General features: G+C 33.5%; 1 protein-coding gene across 2 annotated transcripts; it reads left to right on the forward strand.

Annotated features, from left to right (window-relative positions):
• Positions 1 to 20936: 20936 nt before the first annotated feature.
• LOC122605020 (zinc finger protein JACKDAW-like) lies at positions 20937 to 23756 on the forward strand. 2 transcript variants are annotated; one of them, XM_043777887.1, is made up of 3 exons: positions 20937 to 21289; positions 22003 to 22402; positions 22609 to 23756. In XM_043777887.1, exons 1-3 carry the CDS (start codon positions 21127 to 21129, stop codon positions 23591 to 23593), a joined length of 1548 nt encoding a protein of 515 aa, XP_043633822.1. In that variant the 5' UTR covers positions 20937 to 21126; the 3' UTR covers positions 23594 to 23756. The 2 variants fall into 2 exon arrangements, with proteins under 2 accessions (XP_043633822.1, XP_043633821.1); XM_043777886.1 differs by having other exon boundaries at positions 20938 to 21298.
• Positions 23757 to 25339: the final 1583 nt, after the last annotated feature.

Consider the following 25339-nt stretch of genomic DNA (forward strand, 5'->3'; position numbering starts at 1 on the left):
ATACACCCCTCTCAAAATGAAAAGAGTTACCAAAATGTCACATGCGAAATTATCAAAATATCCTTAATAAACACCCCACCATGAAAGGGTTTTTATAAATTACCAAATTTGCCCTTAATGAATTAATTTACATCCTAAGCTCTTATCTTGCTAATTTACATTCTAAGTCCTAATCTTATAAAATAGTTCTATTATATTAACATCAACTTACACCACTCGACACCAATTGTCGATTTCATCACCACGCGTCACCAACCCCACTATACCGTCGTCGTCGTTACCGCTGACGCATTGCGCGGGTACCATGCTCGTATATATATATATAGGGGAAAGATAATTTGAGACCAACTAAAAAAAGTTTAAAAAAGGACCATTGATTTTCGTAACTTACACACCACCATCATCATCTACTACGATATACAAGACTTTTTTGTAAAAACACTAAGACTTTTCAGCGACGGGCCCACAGAAAAATCATGTGTAACTTACACATGATTTTTCTGTGGGCCCGTCGCCGGAAAGTCTTAGTGTTTTTACAAAAAAGTCTTGTATATCGTAGTAGATGATGATGGTGTACAAAAATCAATGGTCCTAGTTGGTCCTAAAATAAGAGGTGGTCTCAAAATATCTCACCCATATATATATATATATATATATCCCCTTTTTACCTTTATTTAAACAACTATTCTTCCTTTTCAATCATCACAACAACATAATCAAAAACACACACACACACACTTTCACATACAATCTAGAAAAAATGTCTAGTTCATCTTCAACCAACCATCCTCCCGCCTATGCTTCCCGACTTATCCACGGGTAGTCCGTTTTTATTTTTTCAAGACGTTTTAGCAGAGGTGGAAGAGTTAGAAGAATCGGGTTGCTCTAGTGACACACGCACTTACATTGAATGACACCGGGAAGAAGCTCATGAATAACTAATGCGTGATTACTTCGCGGAACCGCCAAAGTTCGGTGAACGCTTCTTTTGTCATCGTTATCGCATGAGTAAAAGGTTGTTTTTAAAGATTGTTGGTGACATTGAAGCTTAATACCCGTATTTTCAACAGCATACGGACACAAGGAATAGACAAGGTTTCTCGCCGATACAAAAATGCACGTCGGCAATCAAGCAACTCTCGACCGGTGAACCATCGGATAACTTCGATGAGCATTTATGCATGGCCGATCGCACGTCACGTGAATGTCTTATCAACTTTTGTGATGCGGTCATTAATATATATGGGTGCAAGGTCTTATGTAGGACGACGTCCCATGACATAGCTATGATCCAACAGACGCATGAAGCGTGACATCATCTTCCCGGGATGCCTGGTAGTCTTGATTGTATGCATGTCGAATGGAGGAATTGTCCTAGGAGTTTGAAAAGGCAATACACACGTGGGGATCATAAAGTCCCTACGATCATGGTTGAGGTTGTCGCTTCACAAGATTTATGGATATGGCATTCGTTTTTTGGTCCTCCCGGGTCAAACAACGATATTAATGTGTTGAATCAGTCGTCTTTGCATCACACGGTCCGAAATGGGACGGCTCCAAACTCATCATTCATTTTTCGCGGCCGATATAACGTGGCTATTTGCTAAGTGATGAGATTTATCCTAGGTGGTCTACGTTTGTTAAAGCTTATCCACACCCTGTCGATCCAAAAGAAAAGAAGTTCATGAGAGTATAAGAAGTGACAAGAAAAGACATTGAAAGGGTTTTTGGTGTTCTTAAGGGAAAATGCAAGATTTTGGAGCCCCCGATTCTTTTTTTCGATTTTGACAAGATCGACAAAGTCGTCGAAGCGTGTTGTATATTGCACAACAAAATCATTAAGGACGACTGGAGGGCAATTTCACCAGTTCATATAATGGACCCACCGACACCGATAGTGTATGATCCGAGCATTTTACCGGAGTTGCATGACGAAAACGTCCATCACCGTCTCCGGTATGATCTTACAGAGCATGTACCGGGTATAGATTTGGCATACCTCGATGACCCGACTTTTCAACCACCACCGATTGAAGATTTAATTTAGTATGTTGTGTATTTTAGTATTAAAATTAATGTTGAACTGTTGTTTTTTTTTAGTTGTTTTTAAATGTAGTATTGTGTTTTTATTTATAATATGTGGTGTTTTAATAATAAAATGTTATGTTTTTTATTTTTTTAAAAAGAAAAAAAAAATTAGGATGGTTGAAAGTTTTATGAAATGCCACTAAAAGAAGTTGGGAGGGTTGAGTGGAAAGGTTGAAAAGGTAAAGTGAGGTGGATAAATAGTATTGGATGATTTTGGGAGGGTTCATAAAATCAACTTCACCACTCCTTATGCCCTTAATTAGTTATAGTGATGGGTAGACAAAGTGATGAGCTTTCTCTCAGAGTTGTTGAGGTCGACGATTACAAAAATAACGTGGTTATGGGATTGTTAAGGTCGTTTAGTTCACTTTGAAAAAGAAATGGGGTCGTCAGGGTCATTCGGGTCGTTTGGTTTCATTTATTTTCTTTAATTCTAGGATTGGTCATTTGGTTATTGTGTTATATAGTTTTTTAAGTTTATTACTCGTATTACGAATTAAATATGGAGTGTGAGGAAATTCCCAATGCCTTCGTCTCCGTCTTGTCTCACCATTCCGTCTCCGTCTTGTCTCACCATTCGTCTTTATCCAAGGGTTGAGTGAACACCATTAGAAATGATTAATCTCACACTCGTATTTGGGTGACTACTGACTAGTCCCTGTAGGGGCAAGTAAGTATTTAAGGGGTGTGCGAGATGTTTAAAAGATTAGTGATATAAATTATAGGTCCTATGCTAGTCTTTAAGATTAGTCTTTGATCGATGTGGCTTTGATATGGAGCTGACAATGATTAGTATTTTTTGAAGAATGAATCGGACGTTAGACAGCCTCATACAATTGGAGTGGTGGTGTTAACCGTTATTAATGTTCCTAATTAAGTTATCTAACATTAGTTTAAAATTAGGTAAACGCGAGAATACATAGCTAGCATTGGATGCCATTTTAGGAGCATGTAAGAATGTGACGAGCCCATGTGTGGGATGTTCCCAAAGGTGCAAATTGTTTGGCCATTTGCGGCTTTGCGCAGGGCAATATATTAATGAACAACCTTATTTTGATAAATAATTCGATTTTATATGTAGAATCATTCGCCAATAAAATTCTCATTCTCAAATAAATTATTGAAAAATGGATAGATATTTAATTAATATAAAAATGTAATGCAAACAGCCAAACAACCACCAACAAAATACACTTTCGGATCCCTCATCACTCGGGTGGGTTGTGTTGGATGTGCAGGTGGTAGAGGTATGCGGTGGCTAGCACACCGGTTCGAGCGAAAGGGGTAATTAATTTTAACCTTTAAATTTTTTATTTGCTATTTATTTTTTATTTTTAATAATATAATCATTAGTTTGAAAAAAAATATTTATTATTCCTTTCGAATGACTCCAAAGTCCAAAATTAACCTTTACTTTCAAAATCACTACAACAAATATGTTATTTATTAACACTTTTTTTTATATTTTTTAAAAATATTTAAAAAATTGTTATTTGTTCACACTTATAAATGTGTGAAAAGAACTCACATTTAAGTTAAAGAATCAAAATCTTTACACAATTATATATGTAAAAATAAAAAGTTCACATTTTCAAGTGTTCAAAAAAATATAATCGTTCACACATAAAATTGTGTAAGTAATTTGTGACACCATATTTTCTCACACAAGAGGAAGTGCGAGGAATTTAAGTGTAACAAATTAGCTATAACAATTTCTAGTGTAAAAATGTTTGACATTTTTTTACACTTTTAAGTGTGAACATTTTGTTTATGCATTTATACTTGTGAAAAAGTATGACTTTTTAAAATTTTTTTCACAATTCTAAGTGTAAATATTTTTTATACTATTTTAAATGTGAACAAAAAATAACATATTTTCCACATTTTTTAAAAATGTGAGAAAATAAATTTGAGCAATTCACATTTTTGTTGTAGTGAGTGTTATTGGAAATTTCTGAAGAATGTTAAAAAAAAATGGTTAGAAACATTTTTAAAAACATCCTCTTGAGATCGTATATGTTTTGAAAAAAATAATATAAAAACACGTCATTTTTAAATAGGTGGTCTCACTGATCACTCTCATAGTCTCACCTATAATTACCTGTTCACTCGGTTTTAACTAATGTTGCAAACAACAATTAAGCACTGGGGAACGTATCAATCTACTTTATTTACAATTACCTACAATTTCATTATGCAAGGGTTAGTTTAGTTGAACTATTTTACTGTTTTAATTAATTAAATCCATAATTATATATTTGCGTTTTATATACCGGATAATATTTTAACTAAAAAAAGATGATCTTGAATACCATTTCCTGAGGTAAATCTTTGTTGTATGTCCATGTCCTGGCACCATGTCTTAAATGGATTTTCAGCAAATTGCTTCCCATTATCGCTAACCATCATATGAGGAACTCCGAATCTGCATACTATGTGTTCCCACACAAAATTGATTACCCGTTGCCCTGTAATGGTTGCTAACGGCTTCGCCTCTACCCACTTTGTGAAGTAGTCCACAGCCACTATCAAAAATTTCATGTTACCAATGCCTCTAGGGAATGGACCGACTATGTCGATTCCCCATTTGTAAAATGGCCATGTTGTTGTAACCGGGATAAGATCTCGCCTAGGTCTGTTGGACATAGGTGCATGCATCTGACATGATTGACATTTTTCAATTTCTTCCTTGGCATCTCGATATAAGGATGGCCAGAAGTATCCAAGCCTCATGATCTTGGTTGTAACTGATCTTGGTCCTGCGTGGATACCACATGTTCCACCATGTACTTCTTGGATGAGTTATTTTGCTTGCGAAGGACCTACACAACGAAGATGGGGGCCAAGGAAAGATTTTCTGAACAAGGATCCTTCCATGATTAGATACATTGGTACTTTCATCCTTATTTTCTTTGCACTTTCTTTATCTTCAGGAAGGGTTCCTTCTTTGATGAAATTGTATAGTGGGGTCATCCAACATTCAGCTTCCTCCACTTGTGAAACTTCCTTTTTTGGTACTATGGATTTTTCTTCCAACACCTCCACTAGCACTTCCTTTGTAAGATGAGCAAAGGTTAAAGATGCAAGCTTACTTAAGGCATCAGCCTTCTTATTTTGGCTCCTGGGAACCTGCTCTATGCTGAATTTCTTGAATTCTGAGATAACCTTTCTGGCTTCCTCCAAATAAAACTGTATGGTTTTTTGACTTGCCTCAAATTCCCCTTTTATCTGATTTGCTACCAGTTGAGAATCAACATAAGCATGAATATTTTCTACCTCCATTTTTCTAGCTATTCTTAGCCCTGCTAGGAGAGCTTCATATTCAGCTTCATTGTTGGAGGCTAGGAAGTCAAAACGGAGGGCATAGGTGTATTCCTTTTTCTTTGGATCAATGAGGATGAGGCCTGCTCCAGATCCTTCAGCACTAGCAGCTCCATCAGTAAAAAGAGTCCATGGTAGGCTTCTTTGCGTTTCTTGGCTGAAACGTTATTTCGTGCTCCCCGAGCTCAATTGCCCACTTAGCTAGCCTACCAGATACTTTAGGCCTTGAGAGGACTTGCCTGATGGGCTTATCTGTGAGAACTTGGATAGGATGGCCCTGAAAGTATATTCTAAGACGTCTAGCCGAATGGACTAGAGCAAGAGCTAACTTTTCCAAGGCCGGGTAGTTTATCTCGGGCCCTTTCAATGCCCGACTAACAAAGTATATGGGCATCTGAGAACTTCTTCTATCTGCTAACAACACAGCACTTACACATTCTTTGGAGGCAGCCAAGTAAAGAGTGAGCGTCTCCCCGGGTATTGGGGCAGTAAGTGTTGGTAGGTTAGCCAAAAATTTCTTCATATCTTGGAATGCCTTTTCAGCCTCTTCTGTCCAAGAGAAATCTTGCTTTCTTAAGCACCCCTTCAAGGTTTTAAAGAATGGGAGGGATCTATCAGCTGCTCTAGAAAGGAATCGGGCTAAGGAAGCCAACTTCCCATTTAAACTTTGCACCTGTTTCTTTGTCCTTGGAGAAGTCATATCTATAACTGCTTGAATCTTTTTAGGGTTGGCTTTTATTCCTCTTGCGGTAACTATGTGACCCAAGAATTTCCCTTCCTCCATTCCAAAACTACATTTGGAAGGATTTAGCTTCATATTTATCCCCCTCAATGTATTAAAAGTTTCTTGGATATCAGTTATCATGGCATTCTCTTCATGGCTTTTGATGACTATGTCATCGACATAGGCTTCAATGTTTCTTCCGATCTGATGTTGGAAAGTTTTATCTATAAGTCTTTGGTAAGTTGCTCCTGCATTCTTCAAGCCAAATGACATTTTTTGGAAACAATAGATGCCCTGGTCCGTGTGGAAGGTAGTCTTGTCTTCATCACTTTTCTTCATTGAGATCTGGTGGTATCCCTTGTAAGCATCAAGGAAGCACTTTAATCTGAACCCACCCAGGGATTCCACCTTCCAACCTATTTCTGGGAGAGGATAATTATCTTTAGGACAAGCTTTATTGATATCTTTAAAATCAACACACAGCCTCCATGAGCCATCCCCCTTCTTGACCATAACTGGGTTTGCTACCCAAGTCTGGTACTTAACTTCTCTGCATATGCCTGCCTCAACCATCTTGTCTACTTGCTCACAAGCAGACTTGCTTCTGTCCTGAGCCATACCTCTTTTCTTTTGTCTTATAGGGACTATGTTTGGGTTGGCGTTTAAGGCGTGCTCTGCAAACTTTCTTGGGACACCCGTCATGTCTGATGTCTCCCATGCAAAGACGTCCAGATTTTCTTTCAAGAGGTTGATCAACTTGCATTTTGTCTCTTTGGGAAGTTGAGACCCAATGATAACTGGCTGCTTTGGGAATTTTCTATTTATGATTATCTTCTGCTCAGGGCCTTCACTTGCTACTCCAATTGACAAGTCATGTTTCACTTCTTTTGGTCTTTCCTTATTAACTTGTTTGCCCTCCCTTGGCCATATCATGCGCCCTTTTATGGTGGCCACCCCAGATGGGGTGGGGAACTTAACCATCCCATGGATGGTTGACGGTACGACCTCGAATTTTTGCATGGATGGCCTACTGAGCAACGCATTGTATGGTGAAGGTGCTCTAACAATGGTGAAGTCGATAACTTCAATTCTATGGAGAGGGTATTCACCCATCATTACCTCCATACTTACTTCTCCAATGGGCCAACTAGATTCACAATTGAAACCAACTAGAGGGGCCAAAGGTGGGCGCTTGAGGTCTTTAACTCTTTGAGGGAGTTTATTGAAGCAATGCTCATTGATAATGTCAGCAGAACTCCCATTATCTAAGTATATCTTTCCAACCTCGAAGTTTGCCAAGCGAGCTTGTATGACCACGGGGTCTGAGGATACGGTTTCAATTGGTGGAAAAGAAATTGGAACTACGGCCCAATCCTTTAATACATTTGCTTTTCGCTTTTCTGGATCTCTTCTTTGGTGGACCATACAAACATGTCCTTCTGCAGGGTCCGGATCGTCATTGTTTTCTTTTTTGACTGATGCTTTCTGCCATGCAAAGGTTTTCTTTACAGAAGTTTTTCTTCCCTGCTTTGCTCCAGGGACAAGATGTTCCAATTTTCCTTCTTCTAAAGCCCTCTTGATTTCTGCTTGGAGTTCTCTGCAATCATTAGTATCATGTCCATGATCTTCATGAAAGTCACAGTACTTGTTCATGTTTTTCTTTGCAGATCTGAGAGGGGGAGGGGGCTTGAAAGTTGTACCCACCCTCTCAGTTTTTAAAATCTCTTTTGGAGATTTTGTTAAGTGTATAAGGTAGACACTTTTTCCGTATTGAATGGGCCTTTTATCTCTTCTGTCATCCGGATGTTCATCTTTTCTTGTATCTCTTCTGTAATCCTCCCTGCGCCCATCTCCCCTAACATCAAAACGAGGCCTTTTGGAGGGTCCTGCCCATGACTTATCCTTCCTTATCATCCCTCTCACTAAAGTAGAGGTTTCTCTAGAGCGGAGATAGTCATATGCTCGATCAATGGCTTCTTTGAAAGTCTTAGGAACCTTTGTTGTTAACTTATCTTGGAGTCCTCCTAGGTGTAAAGCAAGAGTAAAGCCTGAGATCTGTTGACTCTTTGGTAGACCAGGTATCCTTTGACATTCTTGAGTGAATCTCAAGATGAAGTCTCTGAGTGGCTCATTCTCCCTTTGTCTTATTAAGTGGGCTTCCAAGTGATTATGTTGGTGCTTCTTTTGTTGGAAGAAATGGGCGACAAATTTTTCTTTCAGATCTTGGAAGTCTTTTATACTTCTTTCAGGTAAACCAGTAAACCAATCCCTAGCATGCCCTTGCAACGTTCCAGGGAACAAGTGACAAGCCACAGGGTCTACCCACTTTTCTGTGAGTATTGCTTGGTCATATAATGCTAAGTGGTCTTCTGGATCCCTAGTGCCATCATAAGTTCCCACAACTGGAGGAACTTTTTGACCATATGGGAATGGGTACTCCGCAATCCAATCACAGAACCTTGATTTGACAGCGGATCTTGGAATACTTACAGCTCGTGCCTACTCCCCTGCTTCTTCACCAGATAATACTTTTAACATCTTCAACAGTTCCCTTGCCGGGTTTGGTGGTGGTGGTGTTGGTTCTGGACGAGGCTGTTGCTTCTTAAGCTGCTCCACCATTAAAGACATCAAAGATTCCACAGCCCCCTGAGGGATGGTTGGAGGAGGGGGTGGAGGTGGAGTTGGTTTGAGTATATTGGTAAGTTGTGATAACCAATCTTGATTAGGCTGTGCTTTAGATGGGGAGGTATGTGTTTGGGGAGGTGGTTGGGATGACTCCCTCATAAGCTTTAGGAATTCTACCAAGTGACTTTCCTGGACTATAATGGTCCCAGATGAGCTAGGGACAGATTGTTCAACTGGGGTTACTTGGTCACTTCCAAGTGAAGATGATGTGTTAGGCAAGGGTGTGACAAGAGGAGAAATTGTCGGAATGAAATTTTGAGCCTCATGACTCTTGTTTTTCAAAAACCCTTGGGTGTTGGTGACAGAATCATTTATGCCTACCATTGAGGTGGATGGTGAGGGTGATGTTCCCCCTATAGAAAACAATGACCCTATAGTACCCGAGTCTAGGGCGGGTCTTGTAGTGACAACATCCTCAGATGAATATTGGAGTCTAGATCTCACCTCGGATAATTTTTTATCAGAGATTCTCTTTTCACCTTGGTTATGCTTAGTACTTTGTATAGTTATGAGAGGTGAAGGAGTAATGGTGGTATCTTTTTGAGATTTTTCCCCATCACTTGCCTTAGCCTCCATAGACCCAGGTGATGTTATTTTTGAGAGTGGAGTTTCTTCCCTAGCCATGCAAGACTAAGAAAAAGGAACAATGAAATGGTGATTTTGATCTTTACTATAATGGAATCCGTTCAATAAACGGGTCCCACAGATGGCGCCAATGTTTAAACCTAAGTAATTGGCTCAGTGACGAATTAGGGTTATTACACAATCATTACTCTCCTGATGAATCAGTGCAAACCTAACAAACTCTTGACGAGTTTAAGGTGGAATGATTGAGTAATAAATATGAGATAGATATTGAATGAATCTTGATTGATTGTGAGCATTAAATGTGAATTGAATGAATGTCGTTTGAAGAATTCTTGACAGAGTATTTATATAGGAATATTCAGGAGGGCTACATAAATCTTTCTAAGATTCATGTACAGTGAATATCCTTTTTGTAGCAATAACGTAACGTATATTTATTTACTAAGCTGTTCATATATATATATATGTGTGTGCATATATATTAAGTAAATATAATGTACAAGAATTCAAGTGCATTGGGCCTATCCCACTGCTATAGTGAGCCGAATCCAGGACCCTAATTCCAAGTATTATAAGCAACTAATTAAAGAGGGGGAGAGAAGCAGGATATATATTTATATATATTAGAGGCGGGATATTAGAGAGGGGAAAGAATTAAAACACAATTTTAGTCCTTCCTCCCTTAGATCCGACCCGGTTCCTCACCCGGTTTCTCTATTGCTTATATATAACGGCGGTGGGAGAAGAAGCAATCCGACCCGACTTATTTGTATGCAATCCTACCCGTTTACATTTATATCTCTCTCTATATATATATGTCACGGTGAATACATATATATATTGAGGGTGGTTTCGTCTGGGGTACATTCATTCATACATCCCTTTCGTCCTATCCGGTTATAGGTCCGACCCGGGTGCTTCCCTGATCCATGTCTCGCCCGGTTGTAGATCCATCTCACCCGGTTAGACTTATCAGGGTCTGCCAAGAATGATTTTTATAACAAGTCTAGATGTATGTTCCTGATCTGGGTTTTCTTCATCGGTTTAAGTATGAACCTTTAATCCCCGGATATCCATACGGGATCAGATACATGTTCTTTTATTCGTATGGGTTACTTAATTATAACACAATGAGCTGCCTACAATAAGCATCATTATTTAAGACGTTAACAATGATCCAATAATGTATAAAATGCATATAACAACCGCATTCACGAAACAATCAATAAAATTCATGGGTATTTTTAATTTTTTATTGATATAAACTTAATTATTTTCACCCAAAATAAAATTATAACTTAGTATAGTATTATGTAATGAAACGTATTAGAGTGGTTAAAGCTATGCATGTAGGGTCTTGAAAAATGTTACACTTAAACGTGATTTATGGAAGTAAATTTATTTATTTATCCATGGAGAATCTTGTGGTGTCATATTATATTAAACTGTGATCTTGTGTTATGTTATATATATCCAACAATACCAAACATGGCTATTCTGAAATTAGTTTATTAATAAAAAATAATAATTTATTTATATGCATAAATATTAAATCTGGGAGAATATTATGGAATTCTATCTATATCTATATATATATATATACAAGGATTTTTACCCCGCACGATATGTGGCTCTTGGATTATATTTTCAAAACTTTTAGTATTGAATCAATAAAGTCTCTAATAAGCAACGTTTCGATAAAAAAAATTATATAAAATAATTGAAAATATTTAAAATTCAAATATTTAAAATTTTCTTAATAGTCAAATCCACTGCATAAATGAGTGGACAAACAAAATATTAGAATACATACAAACAATTAGCAACAACAATTTTGTGGAATAAACTTTTTATATTGATTTAGTATAAAACACATATTTATATAGACGCTTCTATATGTTAGTAATTAACAAACTTATTTATTGAAAAAAATGTGCTAGCAATTATTTATTTAGAAACAAATTAAAAGTTTATTATTTTATTCATAATATGTTGTGATTTTATCTTATTGATATTGTAACAAAAAAGGAATGTAATATATATTAAATGAAAAAAATTTATAAAGATGATACATAGAAAATATCTTATGTGGCAAAATCTAAAGATAGTTTTATGTTGAGTTGGATGACTCTAAAAAGCTAGGATAACTATTGCTTTATTAGGTATATAGATATAGATAGATATAGATATTGGGAATAAAAGATCACATGCATATCAATGCAACAGATGGATGGAATGATGTCTTTATGTTGTCGGATGATAGTTTATAAGTAATTATTATTTAGAACCGTTAACTTATAATTTAGCACAAGAAAACGAATAAGTAAACCATGTATATATATATGATTTGGTGACATAAATCCATACTTATTGAGACCACTAAGCTAGCTAGTATCTCATATAAGTTTATTAAGAAGTACTCATATACAATAATATATGTTTATTATGATTTTTCTTATCTAACAAAGAATAGATTTGGTGACATAAATCCATGCATATTGAGACAAAAAAAAGCAGTTGAACTAGTATTATTAAATGAGAGTAAATCTCGATTAATATTTATCTTTTGTTGTTCATCATACTACCATAATTATTAAGAATTTAAATACAGAATTATAAGGAGAGGTTGCAAGGTGGACCACTAAATTGAGCTATGGACATTGCTGTGGAAACCCATCGCAAGTTGCCACATATCATTCCCCGAATTTCTTTTCTACTTTTTATTGGATATTGACGAACCTATAATTATTCTATAATAACTTGCAAATTATAACATCTAGATCCATATATCTTCAAAATTTTAATCTTTTATGACTTAAATGTATGAAAATTTAATATATTTATATCCAGTGTTGCATACAGGTCTAAAATCTAGTAAAAAGACTAATTAAAGTTTTAACAATAATAGTCTCACTTCCACCGTTCGATAAAAAACCGACCAATTAAGGTTTGAGGCAGTTTACTTAACCGCTAACATGACCAGTTTCCGGGTTGACCAGTCGAGTTTTAAAAACATCGGTAATAAACTTCAACAACTAAATTTTGGAGGGATCGAGTAAATCGAGAAATAGATATAAAAACAAGCAAGACATAGCCAAGAACTGGAAAAGCAGGTACAATCATCTGATGCGAGCGGGGGCGGGGGGGCTAGATAGATAGATGATGGGGATTGACCAATCAAAGTTGACGTGGTGGACGGATCAGATCAGGCGGTACCAACCCAATCATCCATACATACGTGCAGAAAGATCAGCAGTGTGTTGTGTGTAGTACTACTAGCTAGTGTGGGGTTGCATGTTGCTACTGTTTACCTCTGCAAGTTTCTCATGATCCATCATCATCGACTTATATGAGTATATATATAGAATTCGAAGCCTACTTACTTTAAATCTCTAATCATGCTCTAAGCTAAGAGGAATTAATACTCATGAAAGGAGGGAGGCGCAACTTGCCCCATGTGACACCTAAGCTTAGGTGTTGAACCTTTCACATACTAAAATTTTATTATTTCTTTTTTAATGAATAAATGCATTCCCCCCATGATTTTTATAGATTAAAAAACAATATGTAAGTGTTCCACACCTAAGCTTAAATACCCGACAGCCTTATATACTATCACTTTATTCCGGGCAGGGATAAAAATGGAGATGAAGATTACAAATCGATCGGAGTATGGTATAAAAATAACATCCATGAAACCTTTATCATACTACCATATTTAATCGTCCTGGTAGAATAGTATATATTACATACATTTGAAATACTCGTATTGAACTACTCACTCAATTCCATTTTAGTTGTCTGCTGTTGCCTTTTAATATTATTTTGTTTCAACTCTGACCGTAAATATTTTGATTTGTATTATATAATGCTTGGTGAAAGTTATAAAATTGAAAAGTTCGTTTAAAATCAAATTTATTTATATATTTTATTCAAGTGTTATATAACATAAACAAAAATATTTACGGTGACTTTAAAAGTTAATATTGTACAATTAAAATGATAAGGGTGAGTATATAATTAGTAAAGAGATAGAGCGAAAGGGATATTCAATCTTCAAAGTTTGTAAGTCGTTACAATCTGTTACCTCATTAAATTTCATCCCTTCAATTAATTCTGTTACGTTTTCAATGTCATATCTTTATGGTTATATATGTTGGTAGTATTAAGACACCAATTACCCCCTTTCATGTTGAAATGTCTTTCTCGTTGTTGTCATTGTCTAGAAAGTGATGTTTTCAACTTTTATGCATGTGTCGTTATAAAATTCATATATATATTATTTGATTATTTATTTATGCTTCATTATATCTTCTACCGATCGATCGATTGAAGTAGATAAGAAAGAAAACCTCCATATAGATCGGCCACTAGCTAGCTAATTAGTGTTCATTCAAAATTTTTATTAATATATTCTACTCTAGCATTTTAGTGTCGAATTCTTTCACCAATTATTCCCTAGCAACTCTACTATATGAATATACATATCTTAAACTTATGTAATTAATTCTTGCCACAAAACTTATATAATCAACCAAAAAAAAAGGATGAAATTTTAAACTTTATGTTGACCATCTGATAAACAAAATACTTAAAAGTTAAAACTAGGTAAAGTTATGTTATATTACAACCTTTTTAATTACGTAAATCTGTAACTAATGAGATTACTCAATGCAAAGAAATGTAGCCCAATATCCGATGTGAGAGAGAGTGAGAGTAGGGCCCAATTCACAAAGACTTATCATACAACATAACATGCATGGCATGCATGGCATAAAAGCTTTAAAAAGATTAAAATATAAAAAAAATTAAAAATATATATATATATATATATATGGAGGAGTCGAATGCTAATATGCTATCATATCGATCAGATCTACAGACCAAAAGAAGCCATTGGAGACCCCACGACACAGGTATCACGGACTCAATCTCTTCTCTCTCCTCAAAGACTTGTTCCTTTAAAGGTCCAATCTTTAATTATGTAGTAATCATTTTTTTATAAAAGGCAACTCACTTTTTTTCAAATCAATCCATGTGAAAATAAAAAAATTACATCCCATCATCAATTATTTACCCTTTTTGTTTCTATGAACCCCACTTTTTAGAACTACAATTGCATGGATGGGGAATAAATAAAGATTTTTTTCCTTCTACTTTTCATTAAAAGTTTAAAACCATGTTTTTAACCTTTTTCCCTCTTAATTAACTATATCCCACAACTTTAAGTTTGACTTTGCAAAAAATATAACATAAATTGATGCGTCAAATATGATGAATAGATAATAGCTCACTTCTTTAGTTTTATATTATATAAATATAAATATAAATATATTAGTTTTTTGAGATCAATGGTTTACATCGATCCCTTACTAATTACTTGCCAAATATTTCATTAAAATGGTACATATTACTCCATCATGCAGTGTTTCCTTGACGAGTTCCGATCATTGTTTGAAATTCTGGTATACTATCATTGGTTACGTAATTATCCGAAAATGACCACTTAATTATTAGTTTAAAATTTAGATTCTCAATGGCTCAAATTGTCAACAAAAAATAATTAGTCTGACTAGCTAAGGAACAATCGAGCACCTTATTTCAACCTCTATATTTGTTGATAAATATAAGTATAAACAAATTCCAATTGTAAATATTGCATAAATATACAAGCTAGTTGAAAAAGATTTCAACTTCGATTATGAAATATGTATATAAATATATTGAAATGGACTCTATAATTTAATTTATTAACCAAGACCGGATTCGTACTTTATTTTGGATTCATACTACATTTCAAAGCAAATAATCTTGAGAATAATATGATGATGACATCTTTAACCTACTACACTTACGGTTTAATGTTACATGCCTTTTCGTTACAAAATATTACTCTTTACACAAAAGATGACAAATACAATAGTTATATGGATTAATACACAATCATATAATACGTAATACATTATACTTTATACAATATACTATATATATGTTATATAATTGGAAAAATCATTGTATGTATGTTTAAAATATAATAAGATTGAAGGTCCTCATTCCCGTTATTCACAAACATTAGCTAGACTATCCACATCAGTTCATCATGTCATTTTAATAAACATCCTAATTGGTATGTCACGTTAGCTCTCCATCTATCATTCTCACAAGCGCTTGTTACCCACAATAACTAGAACAATACCCGGTCGTTGACCCGGGTTAGAACAATGAATTAACGAAAGTGCAAGTATCCCAATAAATTAACAAAAGTGAAAATATGTTTAAAGTACTTGAAACATGTTCAAGTTCGTCTATAAAAGATAGAGTGAATTAATAAAAGTGTAAATATCCAATGTTTATTAGAAAGACGTAACATGAAACGTCGCAAAACCAGATATAAGATTGGTAGAAAAACAATGAACGAAAAGTATAAGCCCTGTAGTATACAAAGATGAAGTTTAGTATAAATCGAGTATCGTAATAAGATAACCTTTTAACACTTATATATATAAGTGTTATATATATATTTATTATAACACATTGAGGCTATCAATACTCGATCTAATCCAAAACTAACGCGAAAAAAACCGGGTTAGACTTGCATATTTTTTACTCTCTAACCCGCCAAGTTGATTATTTCGTGTCGGGTTGACCTTTCAAATTAAGAAGTCGACCCGTCAACCAAATAATATTTTAAACTTATATAAACTTCTAATATGTCAACCCACCAACCCATAAGACCCAAGAATCCATTACCTGTTTGACCTGAAATCAATCCGCCAACCTACAAACCCACCAAGCCATATGACATGTTGAAACTAAAATTAATCCACCAACCGATTTAATCCGACGCTCGATTATCCTGTGTCGATGGGATGGTTTCGGAATAACCATTTGAGAAAATTGGGTTGAAATTTCTATCCTGATTGTAATATCAGGTGGAGTTCAAGTTAGGTATTTTTAACCCATCAATTCGAACCAGTTGACCCTGACACGACATTCTATGTATACTATATCCTTTATAAAAAAAGTTTCTAACTTATTTTAAGCTTAATAAAAGTCTTATTGAAATAGAAAAGCTCATTATAACTTAAAAACGTATTTATAAATAACTTAACTAAATGTATAATTCTTTATATCTACATAAATATGTAAATTATGTCATTTTAGATTTTATAAATATATAACTCTGGTAGTCTATAGACAATAATTGTTATGCAAACAACCACCCCCCCCCCTAAATAACTCATCTTCTTACTTTCAATTATGAAAATTAAATAAAAGATGTTTTATAAAAGTAAATGGATTTTATATTATATTATAATAATAATAGATAATTAAAAATAATAATAACAAAAATAGTAATAATAATAACAACCACAACCTTAACAAAACTAAGGCATATTGATCTACTTCCAAAACTAAAACAAAATAATCGTAAAATATTGTACTGTAATCAAGAGCATTTATAAAAAAAACACAAGAAAAATCGCTGATGCACTTTGATACATAACCAATATAAATTTTTTTAAAGAAGGAAAAATAAATTTTAACCATCAATTTATAATCTCAACTATTTTATGTGTTGATAGACAACCGACAGTAATTATAATCTCGAGTATTATATATTTGTTGAGTGTGCAATTAGCCAGTTATGCATCTATGTTCTCAATATTTTAAGTTTTATATATTTTGTTAAAATACATCATGATGCATCTAGATTTAATTTATATATCAGCTCTAATGTTCTAATTATGGATTAACTGAAATACATTTAAAAAATCGGATTGTGCATTAGACATGCAAGTCATATGAAAGTAATTACCATGTAGTATATAATTACCATGTTCTATCTATTTAATAGCTACTATAATTACGAAAGCATATATCAAATGAAATAAAAGAGTTACCATATTTAAAATAGTCAAACTTGACTTTTAGTTAAAAGGGCCTAAATTAATTTGCTTATGAATTTAGATGGTTAAGATTAAAAGTTTCATTTATTTTTTAGATCAATACCCGGTCGGTGACCGGGTTACCAAGTAACTTAAGAGACTTATATCTAACAATAAAGTTTATTATTACATCGAGCATAATGTTAAAATAAAGTCTTAAACATTTTATATAACATATATAGAGTCGGTGTAATATATATTATGATTATAATACTCGACCTTACACAAAATTTAACTTGAAACCGATACGAAAAACTGGGTTAGGGTCGTAAGATCTGACTCGGTAATCCACCAATTTGATTTTTTTTTGTCGGGGTCGGTTGATCTTTTGGGTTATTAGGTCAACCCGTTGACCCAAAAATACAAAAAATTATATAATATCTTTTGATAGGTCGACCCATGAATTTGTTTGATCCGATAACACACGCCCATTTGAATTGAAATCAACCAGTTAATCCGTCAACCATATTATAGAGCTTTTCTTAAAATAAAATTTGGGATAATTTTTTCCCGCTTCTTTCTCTTGGTCACTTTTTTCTTTATTTTTTAAATTTATAATTATCTTTTACTCTTTATCTTTTCTTATTAGATATATATAACATACATATAATAAAATTATGTATTGTTTTGATGAAACTTATGGATATATGTCATAGATGCATCTTCTTTTATTATTATTTTTATTATTTAATATTAAAGTTAATATCTATTTTCATATAATAAAAGTTTTAGCTATCAGTTATTTAATTATATTTTCTTTCTCTTAAAATAAAACCAATCGTATAATAAATATAGTTCCTTCGTATATCGTACGAGGTTGATAGACATCAAAAGTTAATGTTTAGTTCGTACATAAAATATGCTTAAATTGAAAGTAATTACCATGCAGTATATAATTATCATGGTTATGGTAAAAATACACAAGACATTTTGAACGTAATTACTATGTACTCAGTATTAAATAGTTACTATAATTACAAACGTATATATTGAATATAATGAAAAGAGTTACCATATATATAATAGTCAAAGTTGACTTTTAGTTTATTAATTAATTAGTTACCATATCTGCAATCCTAATTTCAAAGGCTCAGATTATTTTGTTTATTAATTTCAATGGTCCAGATCAAAAGTTAAGTTTATTTTTTTCTCTCTGCTCTACCGGCAATATATATATAATAATAATATATTACAAGTATCTTTCTTATAGCAAATCAAATAATTTTTAAAATAACTTTTGTCTTCTAACTTCATATATATCTCCCCATCCTTCCTCGATCATACTTCCTCACAAACAACCAATTATGGACATTCTCCATATCATTGTTCACATGAAAACTTTTCTCACAAACACCCTCCATATGATCACAAATTATAGCGTACATGCATGTTCAATAGACAACTGTTTAGATATACATTTTTCAACAAAGTTGCTTATTAGATGTTTTTATATTGAGTATGGGTTGTGTTCTAACTATCTAATTTTAAAATTTTCAACTCCAAGTCGTGTTTGCAAGATAGATCTATTTTACTTACTATTTACTATGTAACTACCAAGAAGTCGTGTTTAAGTTATTTTCAATGACATGTGAAAAAATCAAAAATATATATATATATATATATTTAGTAGAATCCATATGTCATCACTTAATAGTTTAATGAGGATTATTAAGTTAATCTTCAAAAATATATATCATTTTACAAATTATATTTAACAGATGAAAAAACAATTATAGTTGAATACATTCATACACATAAGTTGGATGCACTTATATACTGTATACATTAATTTAAAAGATGTAATAATATTTTATATTATTACTTTAATGAAGAGTAGTCAAGATGTAAAAGGACATTATAAAAGCTTGCGACAACATTTCAAGATTTAAAATATATAACTTTTTTTATCTGTAAAAAGATGTGTAAGCGGGCTTTTTAATGTAAGTTAAATTATACGGTTTAGTTTTTGGTTAATTGTTATTATTTGTAATGAGCTAAGTTAAATTCATATATATTTTCTTATATATATATATATATATGTACCCAAAAAAAAGCCAGACTCCTTAAAAAATCGGGCATCGGCCCGTCGTTCACTTTGTCCACCTCCTAAACCGGTCTTGAGATATTGTACCGACATCATATGGCTCATACGAGGTGAGTCGATGAGTATTCAATTGTGACACCGGGGCTAGGGTTCCCTCCATTACCTTATTTATTTATTTATTTACTAATGTAACTCTACATTAATATAATACGAAATACCACTTTCAATTTATAACTTGTATCTATATCACTTTATAAATTAATCAAGTATCCATTCTTTTTAAGTACTAGTATCCATTACTAGTTTAACTTTACTAAACAATATTTCCAATTCATTTTTAGTAGTTGCAACTATTATCTTAAATATAACACAAATCTCTTTTCTCTTCAAACGTCCGCATACAAAGTCAGTGGTACGTGGACGGAACCAAACAACGTCATCATTTAACCATGTACGTATATCCTTGCCGAAAGTTTTAAAAGTGATCCATTGTAGTGTATCGCATGGAGACATTTTTTTTGTATTTAGTTAAAAAGATTTTAAACAATATTATATATATTCAAACGAAAATCTAAGATATCAATTAAGAAATTATTGATTTTGGGAAATGTTTTTTTTGTTGTTGTTGTTGGTTAAACTAGAGATATAACTAGACGACCTTGTACGTATCATGGCATCAAAGAAATCAATTCTATTGTCTAGGGGCTTGTATTACATTATCGAGGTGAGTTTTGTTTCCTTTTTATAGACTATATTGTTTTCTCATGGTCTTTTTAAAGAAATAAACAAATAGTCGTACTACTGCAAAATTTTCACTTCCCCAAGCTATAGCTAGACTTTCTCTAGTTTTGTGCATGTATATACGTGTCCAAAAGAATATTAAATGTTTTGAAAAGTACATGGTGTTGATAATAGGAATTTGAGGTTCGAAAACCTCCAAATGACCCAAAACTCTACACATTCTACTTACAAGCAGCTAGCAGCCAATTTACATAACATTAATTATCTATTTATAATATATGTATATAACAGAGAGCTAGCTAGGGGGGCCCAAATAAGCAGCTAAATTAATCTATGGCTGACCCTCTTTGAAAATAAGGGCTAAAGATAAAAAGGATATACAGTAGACGAAGAATTGAAGAGTAAGCAAATTAATTAAGCATCCGGCCACAAGTAAGAGAGAGAGAAAATATTCTTGTCTTTGGTTTTTTGTTAATTAGTGATATATATATATATATAAATATAAGAAAATTAAAAACACACCAAAAAACACAGCAATTAAGTTGTTATAAGTAAACTCCACCAGATCTCTCTTTCTGTCTGGAACGTAACTCACAGTTAGTTTCTCTTTAGATTATTGTGGTTTTTTGTTTGGTTATAGTAGTTGGTGATTTATCATCAGCTTCTTGTTTCAGCTATATATCTTTCTAGCTAGCTTGTGTTTTTAAAGTAAAATTGTTTCTTAGCTCTTTTTTGGCACAATCCTACATATATATAGTTCTAGTCCTGGAAGTTTTGTTTTTAATACACATAATAAACCAAATCAATCTTTTACCTGTGTGTTTTTGTTTTTGTATTCTAGTTTTGTGGTTTTGAAAATCTTGTTGTTTGTTTTTTCAAGTCAGTCTTTGCTAAACTACAACTAACCAATCTTAATCTGTAGTAGTATCTTAACTACTGAAAGCTAGTAAGACAAGAACAAATTAAACCTTAGTTTGTACGTGGATATGATGTCCGGTGAGATGTTTCCAATTCCTCTTCAAGATTATCATCATCATCATCATCTTAACAGTCAACAACCACCAATAACTACTACTACTACTACTAATGACCCAAATAACCCTACTCCTAAACCAACCTCTAATTTCAAGAAGAAAAGAAACTTACCAGGTACCCCAGGTATGAATAATTTACATATATCATCTAGCTTCTTTTTTTCCCTTTCTACTCAAGTGTGTGTGTATGTATACACACTCAAACACTTGTTAAGTTAAAGCTAGATTTATAGATTGCTTAGTTTAATTGGTATCTTAATTATACATAAGAATTATATGTGCATACATATACTTACATATGTAGTATATAATACAGTAGTAAAAATATAATTACCTATTAATTCTCTTTGACTCTATATACTAGTATATAGTAGATGAACTTGTCTGCTTAATTATAGCTTCTCATTTATGCATTTTGATATATATTGACATGGTTAATTAGAAATGATTTAGATTTTCCAAGTTCAATATAATCAAGTACTTTGTTATTGACATATGGATTCGATCACACCAATAATTCAACCATATATAGACATCTTATAAATTAAGGTTTGAATAAAGATAAATGGATTTTTCTAGTAATTAATTTGATTTAAGTAATCAATAATCAATTATACATGGGACGACAAGGGTCTATTTTATTTTTAAATTGTTGTATTTAATTTTCTACTTTGAGTGTTATCCAAAGTCATTATGAATACATTCCTATTTGACTACTCTAATCATATATATCCTAAAATGTAATTATTTGACTATCCAAAAATATACTCTAGGTTGTAGTATAGTTTTCTAATTAAATTTGACAATTACAATGTTTTTATTAAACAGATCCAGATGCGGAAGTGATGGCTCTATCACCAAAATCACTAATGGCGACAAATCGATTCGTATGTGAAATATGCAACAAAGGATTCCAAAGGGACCAAAACCTACAACTTCATCGTAGAGGTCACAATCTGCCATGGAAGCTAAAGCAAAGGAACACAAAAGAACCCATCAAGAAGAAAGTCTACATTTGTCCCGAAAAAACATGCGTCCATCACGATCCATCTCGAGCACTCGGAGACCTAACCGGAATCAAGAAACACTTTAGCCGGAAACACGGTGAAAAGAAATGGAAGTGCGAAAAGTGTTCCAAGAAGTATGCAGTTCAATCTGACTGGAAAGCTCATTCCAAAACTTGTGGTACTAGAGAGTACAAATGTGACTGTGGCACCCTTTTCTCCAGGTGTGTGTGTATGCCTTATTAAATTTAATTGTTTTAAGAATCCTTGTTTTTGTTTATGTTCGAATGTTCGATATAAATGCTTTGGAATTTAATGCATTTCGACAATATATATTTAATGTGACATAATAAGTGTAACATATATATATACAACGTACATGTTTTAATTCTTTTTTGGTTACATTTTTTTTTTTTTTTATTTTGTGTAGGAAGGATAGTTTCATTACCCATCGTGCATTTTGTGACGCGCTGGCTGAAGAAAGCGTGAGGCTCAACTCATCGGTGACGCCAAATAACATCGGTTTGAAAAACGAAGGTATGAATGAATCAGGAATGAACCCGAATTTCCCTCAAGGGTTTTGTGGGATGACACAATTTGGGTCTGGGTTTAGGCCTGATCATTTTGGTGATCATCAAAATAATAAGCCAAGATTGTCACTTTGGTTAGACCAAGCGAATTCTCATCATCAGCTCAATAATCTCAATCCAATGGAACAAATGAATATCAACAACTCGAATCTTTACAATATGTCATCTAGCTCTGCAGGTTTAGCCGATATGGTTAATGTGTTTGGTTCATCATCATCATCATCTCCTATGGCGAATTATTCAAACTCGAACCAAATGCCAAATTTATCATTAACTCCAATGGCCGGAGAAAGTTTAAAAGAAGAAACCCTAGCTTCAATATATTCAATGAACCAAAGCCATCAAACCGAATCATCCACCGGTCCAATGTCTGCAACCGCACTCCTTCAAAAAGCGGCTCAAATGGGCTCAAGCAGAAGCAACCCCTCTATCTTTGGGACAAGTTTCGGGCTCATGAACTCTTCCACGACATCAAACACCGCGGTTAGTCTAGTAAACAACAGCAATATCACGTCTCTACCTCAACTTCAAGCCTCTAGTGCAATGAACATTAACAACACCTCATCGAATTCAAGTCCTCAAGCGGCGAGCAATAATGCTGACAACCAACAAATGGTTATGTCAAGAAACGAAACAATGGCGGCGCCATTGAAGATGATGCACCACCAGAGCTTTAGCGGAGTCAACAACGGAATGACGAGAGACTTCTTGGGGATGGGAGCAGGAGAAGGTGGGCGGCCGTTGTTGCCACAAGATCTTATGAAGTTTGCATCTTATGGTTCCTCGGCCATGGGATCTGCTATGAGACAATTCGCTAGTAATTAGTTAATTAATTAGCTAGCTGGATGTTGTTCCATTATTATTTTATATATATATATATATATATATGCTGCTTCATTAATTTGAACGTTTCATCGATCATGATCATCATCACGTGTGTTTAATGTAGCATAATAATTATGTATCTATAGACGTAATTTTTTGTCAATGGTTTGATTTACTTAGATGAATTGGTCATGAGATTTCCTCGTAGTAGTTAAGGGGTTCTTTATGTGGAGTTTTCCCCTTAAGAGGTCCAAATCTTGTGGTGTATATTATGGTAAACTACTAAGTTATTAGCTAAGGAGTGGTGATAGGGCGAAAATCGGGGGGAAAACAAAAGTACCTACCTTAAATCAACTGATTAATTAATTCGTCATGGGCACACGGTGAAAGATAGCTAGCAACAATGAAGACATTCAGACTCATTACCTTCTTTAAATAAACCTTGATTAAGACATCAAAACTGATGCGTGCTATTAATTTGCTACTTATCATGTACTAATAATCTTTCTTGAAAAATGCTAGATAGTGAATTTTTTAACTCAACTGATCGACCATTTTATAGTAAAATTAGTCTCGACATTGACTATGTATATACTTGTCTTTGAATGTCATCTTATAAAATATCAGGACAAATTCAAACTCATGCATGACTTATATTTAGTAGAGCCTCACAAAGCATTTGGGTAAAAAGAATGATATTACTTAATCTGAATATGGATAATATTATGTGATAAACTTTACTAATCAACTTACGGCTCAATTTTCTTTACTAAACATTTAGTTAAGTAATTAAAGTTTAACATAACAAATTAATAAAATTTGTGTGCCTTTCATGTTAATATTTTTTCAGTGCTTAATTAGGATACAAGCATTTATAAACCTTATTTCAATTCAGAACATGAATATATTTATAGGCTCACGAAGACTTAAATTTTTTTTGAAACTTCTATATACATGACTTTTATGCATAAGATTTCTTAACATTTTTGGTTGAAATGGAAATGGACATATAGAATTATTGTGGGACCAAAATGCGTTGGAAATTGACTGGACCAAAATACATGTCCATCTGATCACTCTCACTCATGGGATGCTTTTTTGTATCTCCCTTTGTTTTTCTTGGTGTCGTGTGTCATTTAACTTTTATCTAGACAAATCTTTCTTTTTCGTATTTAATTTTCTTTCCCTCAAAAGCAAAAAATTAAAAATAAAAATCGCTTTCTCGCTGACTTAAAAGTCAAAGTATAGGTAGGGGGCTATTCTGGTCAACGTTTGTGGGTTCTTTAAAGTTTCTTTAGTGTTAACTTTTAGGTGTGTGCGACATGTAAATTATAACTTGTTTCCGGTAACAAATTTGGCAAATAGATTTTGCTTAACCAAATATGGTGAAGAATTTGCCAAAAATAGTGGATGCGTGTCTTCTTTCTCTATATCATGAAAAAAAATCTAACCATTAAGCATATTTTATAAGTATCATTGGCATGTAATTAGCCGACGACTTTAACGACTATACGTTTAGTCAATCGTATTTAATTTACGAGATCAATATATTAACCACAAAGTTATACACCAGAGGAGAGGTGAATGTATGTCAAGTGTGAGATGTAGTTTTCATGAAAAAGTCCAAAATTTTAGAAGGATATGATTTTTTACACGGTAGACTGAAAAATGAACGGCATAGCAAAAGTGTAAATAATTTATTATACGTCTCTACTAGCTAGTCCTACGGTCCATATAAGAAAATGT

The sequence above is a fragment of the Erigeron canadensis genome, chromosome 6 (assembly GCF_010389155.1).
Source record: "Erigeron canadensis isolate Cc75 chromosome 6, C_canadensis_v1, whole genome shotgun sequence".
NCBI classification, from domain to species: Eukaryota; Viridiplantae; Streptophyta; class Magnoliopsida; order Asterales; family Asteraceae; genus Erigeron; species Erigeron canadensis.